This window comes from Pan troglodytes, chromosome 5, assembly GCF_028858775.2.
Source record: "Pan troglodytes isolate AG18354 chromosome 5, NHGRI_mPanTro3-v2.0_pri, whole genome shotgun sequence".
Taxonomy (NCBI): Eukaryota; Metazoa; Chordata; class Mammalia; order Primates; family Hominidae; genus Pan; species Pan troglodytes.
Genome location: NC_072403.2, coordinates 45,564,144 through 45,579,242, shown reverse-complemented (window position 1 = coordinate 45,579,242; position 15,099 = coordinate 45,564,144). Strand labels below are relative to the sequence as shown.

General features: G+C 39.3%; 1 protein-coding gene across 9 annotated transcripts in view; it reads left to right on the top strand.

Moving 5' to 3' along the window:
- Positions 1 to 15,099, top strand: part of KIF6 (kinesin family member 6) — a 382,518-nt gene that overhangs the window by 32,485 nt on the left and 334,934 nt on the right. The window contains exon 4 of one of the 9 annotated variants that reach the window (XM_024357169.3): positions 1,243 to 3,132. The exons of the other annotated variants lie outside the window; for them this stretch is intronic. Coding sequence (XP_024212937.1) covers positions 1,243 to 1,339 — 97 coding nt within the window. The 3' untranslated portion in view covers positions 1,340 to 3,132. Of the gene's footprint in view, positions 1 to 1,242; positions 3,133 to 15,099 lie in introns of those variants that run through there. 9 annotated transcript variants of the gene reach the window in all.

Sequence of the window (15,099 nt, the reverse complement as noted above, 5' to 3'; positions counted from 1 at the left end):
CAGGGGCATATGCGTACATTGATCTGGGCAGCGCAGCTGTACGCCAATTCCATGTGTGACCACTACTGAGTCATGCCCTTTCATTACCACCTAAGTGAATCCGTTCTTCCCTAAGGGAATTGATAGGTGAGAGTTGTTTATGATAGTTATATTTTTGATGCTGAGAGGCTACTTCATTTCTATCCTAACTAGCAGGTGCATTGCTATATGACTTTTAAAAGTGAGGCTTTTTATATTAAGTACAGTATACTCTTCTCTAATGAAAAAAAATATGGAGGATAACTCTTCTGTTTCATCTCATGTATTGCAAATCCTTTAAGGACGAGTAAGAGTACAATAGGGTTGTTTATTAGTTAACCATCAGTAAATTTATTAAAGTATAGGTATGGTAAAAATGTTTCTCCTTAGAAATTACTTGACAAAATAAGTAATGAATGGAGGTTCAGAAGTATCTCAATGATATAACCATCATTCTGTCACAGTTTTAGCTTATCGAGGAAGTACTTGGCAACTTACCTGATGTTATCAACCTAAGATTAGAAGTACCAGCAACAAGTGAGTGCAAAGCTTCCACAATGTAATTCTTCCTGTGCATGATTCTGAATATCTATTATAGTGACCTCAAACAAAACCAGACTGCACAGTGTCTCCATGTAACCATCATGTTATGAAAAGAATAGCAATATTTACTTTGGGGAAAGTTAGGTGATTGTTTAAAAGTGAGTACAGACAAGCTGATTTTCTTTAGTTTTAAGTTTGAGCTTTTGTTGGTTTCTTGCTCTACCAAAATATTGGAAGATAAAAATGAGAAGAATCAGGGCAGGGGAGACAGGTTTGTTTGCAAGTTGTTTATTGACCAGGTTGAGGTGTTCTGAGGATGATGATTTACGTTTTTTCTGTACACAGTAAAGAGTTATTTCCTGAATGCTGAAGAATCTATGTTTTTGTTTTTGTTTTGAAACGGAGTCTCGCTCTGTTGCCAGGCTGGAGTGCAGTGGCGAGATCTCAGCTCACTGCAACCTCCGCCTCCCACGTTCAGGTGAAGAAATCTATGTTTTTATCTGGAGTAGTATCTTCCAAATGTTTTCCCTTGTATTGTTAATTAACACGTTAGTCTTGATTTGTTCCTTTTGGTTTGTTTTTGTTTTTTAATAGAAATGTATCCTGTATTCTGTTAAATTGGCCACGGTGTTACATGGTGACTGTAAGAAGTGAGAATTCATATCTCATTTTCTATCTCAGTCCTACAGGAACTGGATCAACCCAGCAAGTCTGCAGTTCCCAGGGTCTTCAGGATGAGGCACCAGTGCAGTTATGTAGTATTTTTCCCCCAAAGTGATATGTTTTAAACTGACAGATTTTCATTGTTCCATTTGATGCTAATATTTTCTTCTAACAATAGCTTTTCTCTTAATGATGCCTTTTACTTATGTAAACATGTTTTTCTCATAAAAACTTAAATAGTCATTTTGCTTTTTATTAATGGAATCACCACCAAGCAATCTTTATAAGATTGTCATTTATATGGCTACATTAAATAACACAGTTCTGTTTTCATACATAGAAATTCTAATAATATAAAAAATTATGTAGCCAAAAATATTGAAACATTTATACATGAAAAGCTTGAGTCACAGAAACCTAGGGTTGAAAGGAACTTCAAGGTCTTTAGCCTTCCTCCAAGAAATATAACTTACAAAAGTGAGCAGAAGTTTTTATATATTCACTTGCCCTTAGGCTCTTAATTTAACTCCACACTGAGCATTTTCGACACTGACTTGTTTTGAGAAAGGTTATCATAAGGGAGCTTTTCCATTTCTGCTACCTCAAATGCATCTATCTTTTTTCTTAGCCTCTCTTCCTTTCCTCTTCTCTCAGAAATATTTCTCTTTACTATCCTTACTACATGGAGCTTTGTTTCCAGCTAAGTTTGCTTTTTTCAGAAGTTTATCTCCTAATTCAGTTCCAACCAGGGTTGCCAGATTTAGAAAATGAAAAATATAGGACTCCCAGTTAAATGTGAATTTCAGATAAATGGTGAACACGTTTTTAGTATAAATATGTCCCAAATGTTGCATGGGTCATACCCATAAAATCATTCATTGTTTCTCTGAAATTCAAATTTAACTGTATTTTATTGGACAACCCTATGTAAAACCCTTATCCCTGCAACCTTGTCTGTAAATTTCCTTTGCTGAAGTTCACATCTCCATCAGTGCACTGAACTACGCAGAGGACGCACTTCTGTGGCTGCATTTTCCTCTGCCTGCAGCCATTTCCATCTGGATCCTGCTCTGTTCTCCCCTTGCTGGTTTCTCAGCTTACCTGCAGTCCCCCATTGGCCACTCTTCTTGAGCTGTCTCCTGTTGGTAGCACAGCAGTGTTTATTATGCTTGACACTCCTAGGTTACCTTGAGTCCTCCTTTACTCTTGTCCTGGACAATAACAATTCCTGTTCATTCTTCTTCCACGGGGGGATCTTTCCCTCCTTCCCTCCTCATCTTTACTTCCCCTTCCCCTTCTCCCTCCTGTCTGTCCCTGCTTGTCTGTTCCCTACACTGCCCTCATTCAGGTTTCTGCCCACCCACTTGCCCACCCAGCCTCCTGCTCTAGACACTCCCTGTCCAGGCCATCTTGCACTGCCTGGTTAATCATTCAGAAATATTGTACCAATTCTACTCTTTCCCTCCTTCAGTGACTTACTATTCTCTGCAGAATGAAGTACAAGTTCCTTATTCAAGGACTCATATACAGGAACTTTCCAGAATTGTCCTCTTCCTATTTCCCTAGTGCCATTGACATCGTTACTTTGCATCAGTGCCTACCACCCTTTCCGATACTCTCACTTTTTCACTATAATATATTATTGAAAACTCCCTTTGGGAAGTTTTAAATTATGTAATCATTTGGCATACAGATAAAAGGAAGCATTATTTTAGTTTATATCACTGTATTAGTAAATGTTACATTATATAGTTTATCCTAATAAAATGTAATAATATTCACATTATATAAATAGCAAGAAATGTTTTGACTTTTCCCTATTTAGCAAATGACACACACTTTCTTGTATTTGAATTAATTAGATAATTAAAAATGTGATTTTTAAATAAAATTTAAAATGGCACCTTTCATTATGTTTGGCTTCATAACCAAATATATACTGAAATGTACATTATTGTTAACCTATACTGACTGGGTGCGATGGTTGACACCTGAAGTTTTTAATTCCGGCACTTTTGGAGGCTGAGGTGGAAAGATTGCCTGAGCCCAGGAGTTTAAGACCAGCCTGGGCAACATAGCAAGACATGGTCTCTACAAAAATTTTAAAAATTAGCTTAGCATGGAGGTGTATGCCTGTGGGTCCAGTTACTTGGGAGGCTGAGTGGGGAGGATCCCTTGAGTCCAGGAGGTCAAGGCTGCAGTGATGCAGTGAGCCGTGTTTGTGCCACTGCACGGGCCTGGGTGACAGAGTGAGACCCTGGCCCTCCGAAAAAAAAGAAAAACAAAAAATAAATTATATGACAGCAGAATTCATGACTGACCTGATGTTTAATTCTTGCATTTTGCATTTTTATTTATTATTATTATTATTATTACTATTTTTTGAGAAAGTTTCTTACCCTGTCACCCAGGCTGGAGTGCAGTGGTGTGACCAGGGCTCATTGCAGCCTCAGCCTCCCCATGCTCAGGCGATCCTCCCACATCAGCCTTCTAAGTAGCTGGGACCACAGGCACACACCACCACACTCAGCTAATTTTCGTATTTGTTGTAGAGACAGGGTTTCACTATGTTGCCCAGGCTTGCCTGAAACTCCTGGGTTCAAGCAATCTCACCTCCCAAAGTGCTGGGATTTCAGGCATGAGTCACCACACCCAGCTGCATTTTGCATTTTTAAATCAAATCTCAAATCAACTAATATATTTTCATATTTGTTATATTTCTTTTCTCTTTTCTTTTCTTTCCTTGTCTTTTCTCTTTTTTTTGCAGACAGCGTCTCACACTGTCACCAGGCTAGAGTGCAGTGATGCAATCATAGTTCACTGCAGCCTCGAACTCCTGGGCTCCAGTGATCCTCCCACTTTGGCCTCCCAAATAACTGGGACTACAAATAAAAAATTATCCAGATGTGGTGGCGCACACTGGGCTAACTTTTTATTTTTCATAGAGATGGAGTCTCACTATGCTACGCAGGCTGGATTTACATTATATTTCTAAGTGTTGAGCTAAGAAAGTGGATTGCAGGTTGCTATTTCTAAGAATTTTCTACAGTGAATATCCTTCAGACTTAGATCATCTTTATTCACAATAAATAAAAAGCCAGATTGTATACAGTTCTCCACTTCCTCCTCATGACTCTCCATTTGTTTTTATTGCACAAGCCCAAGGCTCTGGGGAATATGTCTCAGAGGTGTACCTTACCACACTTCTCTGTATGGGTTTGGCTTGGTTACAAAATGCTGTGGCAGCTTCTTGGGAAATCTGAGAAAGGCTACTACTCGTTCCTGTGGTACTTCTTTTCTCATTCTTTTCTCCTGGGCCATAATATATTGAATAAACAATGAGTTCCTGGCCGATATCTATCAAATGAAAATAGGGTTCTATTCATGTGAACTTCTATCTCGGTGCATTTATCCTCACAACTGGTACTGATTAATATGATGTCATTACATTCATTACAGCAATATATATTTGGCAAAAGTAAGATGTGTAGTCATCAGGTGGTTCCCAGTACAGTGAAGTGCTTGAGTGGGATCTCTTCATTTGGCCTGCCATGAAGAGATCTCCTGTCTTCCCTTCTCCATCTGCTGTCTGTCCTGGTAGGCTGACCTGTGTGGGCTCAGTAACCTGCCTCCTGCCCTCTGGCCTCCCAGTGGGGTCAGCCAATGGGAAACCCCAGCAGGAGATCAGAGGGGAGGACAGTGAACTCAAAATATGTTTCCCCCTTGCATTCTCCCCTGCAAGGTCACCCTGGATTGGCAGTTTCTCCAGACTGAAGATCAGTTCCTTCTCAAGACCACCTATTCTGTAGAACTTTCTCACTCCTTTTGGATTCCAGTAACCTTTCAGGCCTATGGGGGTTAACAAATCTACTGCTAGCCACAGGTTTCAGCACTATGCTTTGTGGTTCCCCTGTATACACACACACACATCTTTGTCACAAGACCCTCTATGAATGGAGTATGCCATCTATTTCCTATTGGGGTCCTTGTTGATATAGTGCTTTACATGGTGTAATTAAATAATCCTCTCAACTAGAAAAGTATCCTCATTCTATGGAAAAGAAAAGTGCAGCACAGCTACACTCAATGACCTGCAAATGTTGCGTGGCTAATATGTGATAAAGCCAGGATTTGAGCCCAGAAAGTCTGGGTGCAGCCAACGTGATTTTAACCTAAGTATGATAATATGTATAACACAGTTATTACATTGTTGCTTTAGGAATATTTATACTAACAAAATGTATTAAAATTAATCATGCTGATGACAGATAAGGTTGATCACCCAAATTATCATTCCTCCCCACCTAGCCCTTTCATCTGCATACTTCAAAAGATGCTGATTATTTTTTCCCTTTTACCCAGGAAAGAATGAAAGAATGATACTCTTTGATGTTAAGGAATAAGAAGTTCAAATTTTACTTATTACTTTCAGACCTTTTAGAGAACAATTCTTTGCCAACAACTAAGTATTCTCTTTAAAATATGAACTCTCAAAGGCTCAAATTTAGCTTCTTTCTTTTCTTAAGAGCCCGATGTTGGGCGTTAGTATTCATTTCTCAGAATGACCTAGTTTCTACATAATTTTGGTCCTGTCCGTTGGTTCCCAGAACTGATGTAGTCGTCATTTTGTTGTCTGCTTTGTGTTGGGGGATGTGTCTTCTTCTGCCCTGCCCCCTACTTTCACCACTCAGTATTCATTGTTCATTGTCTTCCATATTCATCTGTGGCGTTACCGGTCACATTTTCCATCCTCTTGGGCTTGTGTTGTGGCGCTGCTATTGAATGCAGCTGCAGTGTGTTGATTCTGGACTCTAGGTATCCTGGGTTGCTACAGAATACTGCTTCTAGATGACTTATTTGGCAGCTGAAATTTCTTCCAACACAGCATCCTCCTAAAGTGTAGCTTCATTTCTTCATGCTAAAATACTAAAAATAAAAAACCAGCCCTGTTCTTTATTTTGGGATCTTTGGATCATTAAAATGTCATAGAATGGTAGCCTGTAATTATAGTAGTCTCAGGTATACACTAGCTTTAAAAATGCAATTGGTTTCTAGGAGCTCAAAGAAGAAAAAAACATGCATTAATGATTCAGGTGTTCTTATTGTTAAAAAGAGTACAATAGAATGAGTGGTTGTTTATGCTTTGGGTCTTGGGTGGTTATTCTATAGTGAAGGTCCTGGTTTTCACAGATTTGTTCACAGTCATTTTTTTCTAATTTGGGGGGTTAGGTTATGAGAGAAAGCCAGGGTTTCTTTGCAGTTCACTCTTGCTTGCCTGGAATCTCATTTGATATTACCATGGGCTAAAACTGCCAAACTAGGGAATTTGGCCAGAAAATCGAATCTGTGAACACAAGCAATCATTTATATTTTCTCAAACTACTCACCTTGGTGTTGTATTTAAGACTTATTCTGAAATAAACTGTAGCTTTAAGACTATAAGAGAAAGCTGCTTATTAAAAAGTTTCCATTTGCCATGTGATTGGCATAATTAGCATCTTTTCCATCAAATGTTTTTGCATAGAGAAAGTATATTTTAAGTGCATTTTCAAAGGTTTGTTAAAATAAAAGGGGTAATTCTGGTTGCATCTATTTTTCAAGGTAAATTGCCAAAAAAAGATCAATGTGGTAATGCCTTTTGTTTAAAAAAGCATTTTACATACATTTGAAATCCAGACAGATCTATTAAGCTAAACACCTTACAAAATATGATTTATTCAATTGTCCTGGCAAAGACTTAAGAAGAAAATGTCATTTTGAGCTCTTTTGTTTATTTTCATCAAAAGGCTCTTTCATCTGCCATCCAAATAAGAAGATATATTTATGTACAGAGATGGTTTAAAATCCAACCCTCATTATGAAAGAATAAAATTTCAAAAAAAGTCATTAAAAATCAATTAAAACAAAAGTAGATTTATGCAGCATATTTTTGCATTGTATTCATTAAAAACGTCAGTATCTGTGAGTTTAATTTGCTACAAAGGAAAAGTAAATAAAGAGATTGCCCAAACAGAGGGGAAAATAGGAGTAGAAGTTTTTCTAGAGCGTTGGAAAGTTGGAGGGGCTATGACCATTCAACCATCAGTTCTGTCTGCTGGCAACTACTGTGCCCCATGTGGGGTTGGACCCGTGGTCAAGAAACACCATTTAAGCCTTCCATTTCTTTTCCTGTCATATACTCAGCAAAATTTCCCCTCTGGTTAAACTCGATCATCCACCTACTCTATCTCTATGGCTGGGCTGCTGAATATTGCTGGAGTAAAATATTAACTGAGATGATTGAACTCACTATAGACTCATGCCTGCATATTTCAAATGGGCACTCAGTGCAGACTTACAGTCCTAATACGCGTTTCTGGTATGTTCACTTTCTCACTGTCAGAGATGACTGTTTCCCAATTTGGTTCTTGTCAAACTTCCTACATTCCCTTCCCTTGCTCTCACTTTCAGCTTCCTCATACTTCGCTGAGTAAATAGACCTAACCAATCAAGTACAGCCTCATTCTCCCACATCATATCTGCCAGCCTGCATCTGCACCTAATTCCTTGGCCTCCCTCCTGTTACTGTAGTCAGAGCTCTACTGTCTCTGCCAAAGGCCAGTCCTCCATTTGTTTCCTGAGGCCTTGTGGTCTTGCCATCTCAAGTATATTGCACTTGCAGTTTTCTTCTTTCCACAGCATCGCTGATTTTTCCAATTCTATGAGATCATTCTCATCAGTACATTGTAGTATCTGCTCTCTTAAAATAAAACAATGACCTTCATTTACTCTCATCCCTTCTAGCTATTTCCCATTTCTGTGCTCCCCTTTTCCACAAAAACTACCTGAAAAGAGTTGTCTGTCCTCTTGCCTATACTTCACTTCCTATTTATTTCTGGACCCTCTCCAACTGGGCTTCTGTCTGTCTTCTCTGCCCTGCTGAGACTGTTCTTGCTTGTTAGAGTCATTAGTGATATTCATGTTGCCTGAAAGCATGGTCATGTGCCCATTCTTGTCCTATTTGATCTTTAAGCAGCATTTGACAGGGCTAAATTTCTTCCTCCTCCTCTTTAAAATACTTGTTTACTCTTAATTTTCTTTCTTTTTTTTTTTTTCGAGACAGACTTTCACTCTTACACCCAGGCTGGAGTGAAGTGGTCCAATCTCAGCTCACTGCAACCTCCGTCCCCCAGGTTCAAGTGATTCTCCTGCCTCAGCCTCCAGAGTAGCTGGGATTACAGGCACCTGCCACCACTCCACTCCCAGCTAATTTTTTTTTGTTTGTTTGTTTGTTTTTTTTTTGAGACAGAGGTTTGCTCTTGTTGCCCAGGTTTGAGTGCAATGGCGTGATCTTGGCTCACTGCAAACTCCGCCTCCCGGGTTCAAAGTGATTCTTTTGCCTCAGCGTCCTGAGTGGCTGGGGTTACAGGCATGTGTCACCATGCCCAGCTAATTTTGTATTTTTAGTAGAGACAGGGTTTCTCCATGTTGGTCAGGCTGGCCTCGAACTCCCAACCTCAGGTGATCACCCACCTTGGCCTCCCAGAGTGTTAGGATTACAGGTAATTTTTGTATTTTTAGTAGAGATGGGGTTTCTCCATGTTGGTCAGGCTGGTCTCGAACTCCTGACTTCAGGCAAACCACCTGCCTTGGCCTCCCAAAGTGCTAGGATTACAGGCGTGAGCCACTGCACCCGGCCTACTCTTAATTTTCATAACATCATACTGTGGTGGCTATGGAAGTGTCCTGTGTCTCCCTTCATGAATATCTGCTGCAGGGCAAGAGCTGACTAGCAGCCTTCAGCTACCATACCCCTAGATTGAACACAGTGGAAACACAATCCAGGCTTCCTTGGAGTGTTCCCAGTCAATAACTGAGCATGATGGGGATACTAGAATTGGAACATTCTTTCATTACATGAGAATCTTCTAATTGGCAATGTTGAATCCAAACTCCCCTTTGACTAGGTCAAGTCTTTCTTAGAACTGAGCTCTTCGTATCTAATCCTTACTATCCCTGCCTCCTTTCACAGATGTCAGATCCACACCAGGTCTGAACCTCTCATTACCTAATCCTACTTCCTCCTCTTTTATATCTCTCTTGTACATCTAATTCCATCTTGGTGTCAGATTTCCAGAGGATGACCCAAACAGATACACACTATCCTATTCCCTTACCCACTCGGCTGTTCTTCTGTCTTCTTTGCCTATTCCTCCTCTCCTTCATGAGCCCTTAACACTGATGGCCCCAACCTTGGACCAAGTCTTCTCTTCTTGATCTCTTTATGATCTCATTCAGTTCCATGACTTTGAATATAATCTTTATGTCATTGATTCTCAAATCTGTATCTCTAGCTCTGATCTCTCCCCATTACTCCAGACATCTGTATCTAGTCACATTCTTGACATCTCCACTTGGGTATTTATGAACATCTATAAGTTGGTATATTTTAAGGAACTCTTGATCCTCTTTATCCAAATCTGTCCTCCCTCAATTATCCTTTTCTTAGTAAATGGCTCCAGTCATTCTGATTTGCTCTTTTCCTCATCTCCTTTCAGCAGGTCCTGTCAACTGAACTCTAAAGTATCTCCCGAATCAATCAATTTGTCTCCATTTTCATTACCGCCACCCTAATCAGTTTTGCAGCAATCCTCTAACCCTTCACTCTCTTGGCCACTTATAGTCCAGTCACCACTCACTAGCCAAAATGAGCTTTTAAAAATGCAGATCATATCCAATCATCCCCCTGTTTAAAGTGCTATAAAGGCTCTCTCAAACTTTGCATAAAACTCAGACTATACCTTGTTTGTAAAACCCTGCCATCTGGCCTCTACCAGCCTCTCAGACCTACCTCTTCCTTTCCTTTGCCCAGGCTCAGCAGCTTTCTTTTGTTTCCTAAAATAAGACAAGATTGTTCTTGCCCTTTGGCCTGTTACCTTATCTCTAAGTGTCCTTCCTCCTTATCGCTTAGATCTCAGTTTTACTGTTACCTCCTCAGAAAGGCTTTGCTGACCTTCCAATCGCATTAGAAATATCTAGTCACGGCTGGCGCGGTGGCTCATGCCTGTAACCCCAGCACTTTGGGAGGCTGAGGTGGGTGAATCACAAGGTCAGGAGTTTGAGACCAGCCTGACCAACATGGTGAAACCCCATCTCTACTAAAAATACAAAAATTATCTGGGTATGGTGGCACACACCTGTAATCTCAGCTACTCAGGAGGCTGAGGCAGGAGAATCGCTTGAACCCAGGAGGTGGAGGTTGCAGTAAGCCGAAATTGCGCCACTGCACTCCAGCCTGGGCAACAGAGCAAGACTCCATCTCAAAAAAAAATAAAAAGAAATTATCTAGTCACATTGTAGTGCATTATTTTATTTGCATTCTCTTCATAGTTCGATTATGCACTGCATAAGGATGTTTAGATCATTGACAGACCACATATACAAAAGTTATCCCATAAGATTATAATACTGTATTTTTACTGTACCTTTTCTATATTTACATATGTTTAGAGACACAAATGCTTAGTACTGTGTTACAGTTGCCTACAGTATTCAGTAAAGTAACATCCTGCACATGTTTGTACCTTAGGAGCAACAGTCTATGCCCATATAGCCTGGGTGTGTCGTAGGCTAAACCATCTAGATTTGTGTAAGTACATGCTATGAGGTTCACACAAGGACTAAATCTCTGAATGAAGGATTTCACAGAATGTATCACTATTGTTTAGCGATGCATAACAGTACTTATGCTTTCTGATCTTTTTCTTGTTTATTATCTGTCTCCCTGATTCATACATAAGTTCCATGAGAACATGGTTCTTTTCTGTCTTCTTATTACTGCATTCCTAGCAGTGAGACCAGTGCCTGACACATGATATGTAGTAAGTATTCATAAATATCTGTGGAATGAGTAAGTTGACAGAATTCAGTATTTCCCCTCGATGAGCATTTTTTTTCTCTGAAAGAAAAAAATGGTGAATTTTCCAAACTCTACATACCCCTGTAGTTCTTCCTACATTCATCATTCCCTAAGATGTGCTTTTCTTTGGATTTGTACATAATGCCAATACAGTTAAAATCCCATTACAGTGAATTCCACGGGGCATGCTATTGGCTTTGTTATAGCAGAATTTGTCACAGGGCCAGAAATTGCATTTCCAGTCCACAGAAACTAAAGATGAAACTGCTTATTGTCCATTTCTCCGTGGAATTGGGAAGGGAAGAGTTCTGACTCTGAAATGAGAAGTGAGATCTATCTAGTGAACCTCCTGCCTCTTCTCTAGCCTCCCTGATATTTTACATGGAATGTTGGCTTTGGGTTTTTTGTTTGTTTCTGGCTGAAGGATTTGAGTATTGAAAGAAGTAGGGGTAGTTGAGGAAGAGAAAAAAATTAAAAGGCAATTATGATTTGTTGACAAGAAAAGATTCTAGAGTTATTTTTTTAAAACATTAAGGTAAATAGTATTCTCTCCTACTTTTTGTAGCATAAAAAGCTACATCCTCAGGTGCTGTTTTTATACATGAAAATATACATGAACAAGGGCCAGAAAATGAAACAAAACAAAACAGAATACAGTTCCTATAGTGAACTATTTGGTGTTGACAGTTTGTTGTAAATAGAGAAGTGAAGGTCTTTTTGTTTTTGCTTTTAATTGGGTATTCTTCTGAAATATGGAAACAGCTTGGTTATATTATGAAGATCTTTCCTTCATTGTAATGGTCATTGTGCTCAAATCAGATCATCAAAATTTTGCCTTAATGTTATAGTATAAAAATGTCTTGAGTTACTTTTTATTTTATTTTATTTTATGTATTTATTTGCCCAGATTCAACTTCTCGACATTGAATTACTTTTTGAAGTCATTTATTAAGAACTTTTATTGGCTTTCTCAGACAGACACATTTATTCCCTCTTCCTTGTACCCAAAGTACTTGATACATGGCCTTTATCATATTGTAATTGTATTTATCTGCCTGTGTCCTGTACACTGACCATACTAAAGACAAGCACTGTGTTTTATTCACTTTTGCATTCCCCACCTGCAGTCCTTCTTCTATTCCCTATTTTACCTAATAAAATGGGACAAAAAGGGTTTTAAATACATGTTTATGGAATGGTAGCACCACTTCTGTAGCTACCTTAGCTTATTGCCTTACTTTTATAACCACTTACTACATCTTCTACTGGCCATTTTAGCAAAGCTGCTGGCTTAATGACCACCTATTTCTAGTCTTTGTCAAGTTGTCAGAGTAGCATGGGATATTTGTTTCACTGCCTGTTAAACTGCATTCTCTCTCTTTTAGTTCTTAGATTAAGGTCTTCATTGATAAGCCCATCATGTCTCCCTCTACTATCTATCCGTGAGAAAGGTAGCTGACCCATTTCCCTTCTACAGGTTCATATATGCATTAGTGAATTTTCTGTTGGTGTTCTCCTGTTTACTGTATTGAACTCTAAGTTGTTTGAAGGCCTATGTAAACCAGTCAGTGCATAGTCACTGAAAGCCAGAGCTATGATGGGTACAGCGGGAATTACTGACAAATATTAAAGTGCCATGTCTGCTCTTAAGAAGCTGATAGTTTGCTGAATTAAAAACTAATTATACACCCGGGCATGGTGGCTCACGCCTGTAGTCCCAGCACTTTGGGAGGCTGAGGTGGGCGGATCACTTGAGGTCAGGAGTTCAAAACCAGCCTGGCCAACATGGCGAAACTTTGTGTCTACTAAAATTACAAAAATTAGCCAGGTGTGGTGGTGTGCCGCTGTAATCCCAGCTACTTGGGAGGCTGAGGCATGAGAATTGCTCAACCCGGGAGGTGGAGGTTGCAGTGAGCTGAGATCACGCCACTGCACTCCAGCCTGGGCAACAGCATGAGACCCTGCCTCAAAACAAACAAACAAAAAAACTAACTCTACTTGTTTTATTTGAGATGCCAGAACTTTTAAGATATACTGTTAGGTTATAACAGCTTCCATGTAAGAAAAGAAACCCTGCCAGCCAGGCATGGTGGCTCACGCCTGTAATCCCAGCACTTTGGGAGGCCGAGGTGGGCTGATCACGAGGTCAGGAGATTGAGACCATCCTGGCTAACACGGTGAAACCCCGTCTCTACTAAAAAAAATACAAAAAATTAGCCGGGCATGGTGGCATGCGCCTGTAGTCCCAGCTACTCGGGAGGCTGAGGCAAGAGAATTGCTTGAACCCAGGAGGTGGAGGTTACAGTGAGCCGAGATTGCGCCACTGCACTCCAGCCTGGGCAACAGAGCAAGACTCCGCCTCAAAAAAAAAAAAAGAAAAAGAAAAGAAAAGAAACCCTGCCATATATTATCTATGCATTGATTATAAGGCTGATCTCCAATTCAGAAACATGGACATTCTGGATAGTATTCCATGGAGAGAGAATGACATGTTCAAAAGCCAAAGGGAATTTCAGAAGAAGCCAAAGGATCTAAAATCCTACTGGACAGATGACTCCTCTGTTAACTTTTCTTCCTTGCCCTGTCCCCCACCATTCCATTTCTAGGTATCTCACCCCTGGTGGTAAGGTAAGCATCAGTGAAGATAATACCGCCCTAATGCATCCCTTAAAAATGATATGATGTAAGCAGATTAACTGGACTCTTTAAAAAGAGACTGAGATATCATAAATTTGGCCATGTGAATTCATGTATCAGTACACACAGCACTGTTTTCCACACAAGTAGGTACAGTTAGTACCAATTAAATGATGGCTTCCTTTTGTCTTTATCTGTTTTTAATAACAGAACTCTAATTGTATATACAAATTGATGTTTGGGCCAAGTCTCTTTTTACAAAGATGTTAGTTGTAAATTTAGCCCAACATATTATTTCAACGTGTGCTTTGTAACTTATTCTTCCTTTTAAAATTCTGCTGTCATTTGTTTGTTGAACATCAGTATGTAATTTTTTTATTTTCCTCTGCGGTGAATGTCTAGGAGGAAATACTGCTCTCTGGAAGAGGGTACTGGGGCCTTTTATGATTTATTTCTTCAGTTATTTTATTCCATGGTAAAGACTCCAAAATGTTCTATTGTAAAGACTCCAAAATGTTATAGAAGCTTGAATAGTTTCAAGTTAATTCTTTTAAAATCTAGCCTTTTGTTCATCTTTCAAACTCAACAGTGTCCTGACATGTCTGAGGTTTAGGAAAATTTGGCTCAAGTTGATGAGGGGGTCTAATATAGGTCTTTGTTGCTGAGTGAAATTCAGTGGTTTTGGCTCATGGGAATTTGTGCAAAATTGTTGGTTCGTTTGATTTGGTTCCCTTTGGGCTACACCCATGAAGTTTTCTTTGGGTTTAGCTTGGTGATCCCCACCCCACACCAAACTCAAAGTGGAACACAGTGGGAATGTTGAGGTTTATACCTCAAGCTATAACTCATCCTAGAGCTTTACCCAGTTTTGAAAGAAAGAAAAGCCTGGCCTGTATTTTAAATCTGTAAGTGAAATATTTATTGAAACTAGACTAAACAATCCCAGAGTCAGTTGAGATCTTAGAGGTCATTTGACCAAACTCTCCACCTGACACATGATTCCAAGAGTCAATTTAAAATTGTCTGAAGTCTTTTTAATAACTGAAAAACTTCCTGCAATATTCCACGTTTATCCATTTGGATCAAACCTGTTGACTTTGTGGTCCAGGTTTGCTATATCCATGTGAATTTTTTTTCTGTTTGATTTATCAAGAACCAAGGGAGATGTGTTGAAAACCTTCAGATGCATATATTTCTACTTGTAATTCTGTCAATTTATGCCTTATATATTTGGAGGTTGTGTTATGAGTTTAGAATTGTTTCACCTTCCTGAAAATCCTCTCTTTTATCCTATGTAATGACTGATTTTATCTCTAACAATTCTTTATATCTTAAAATCT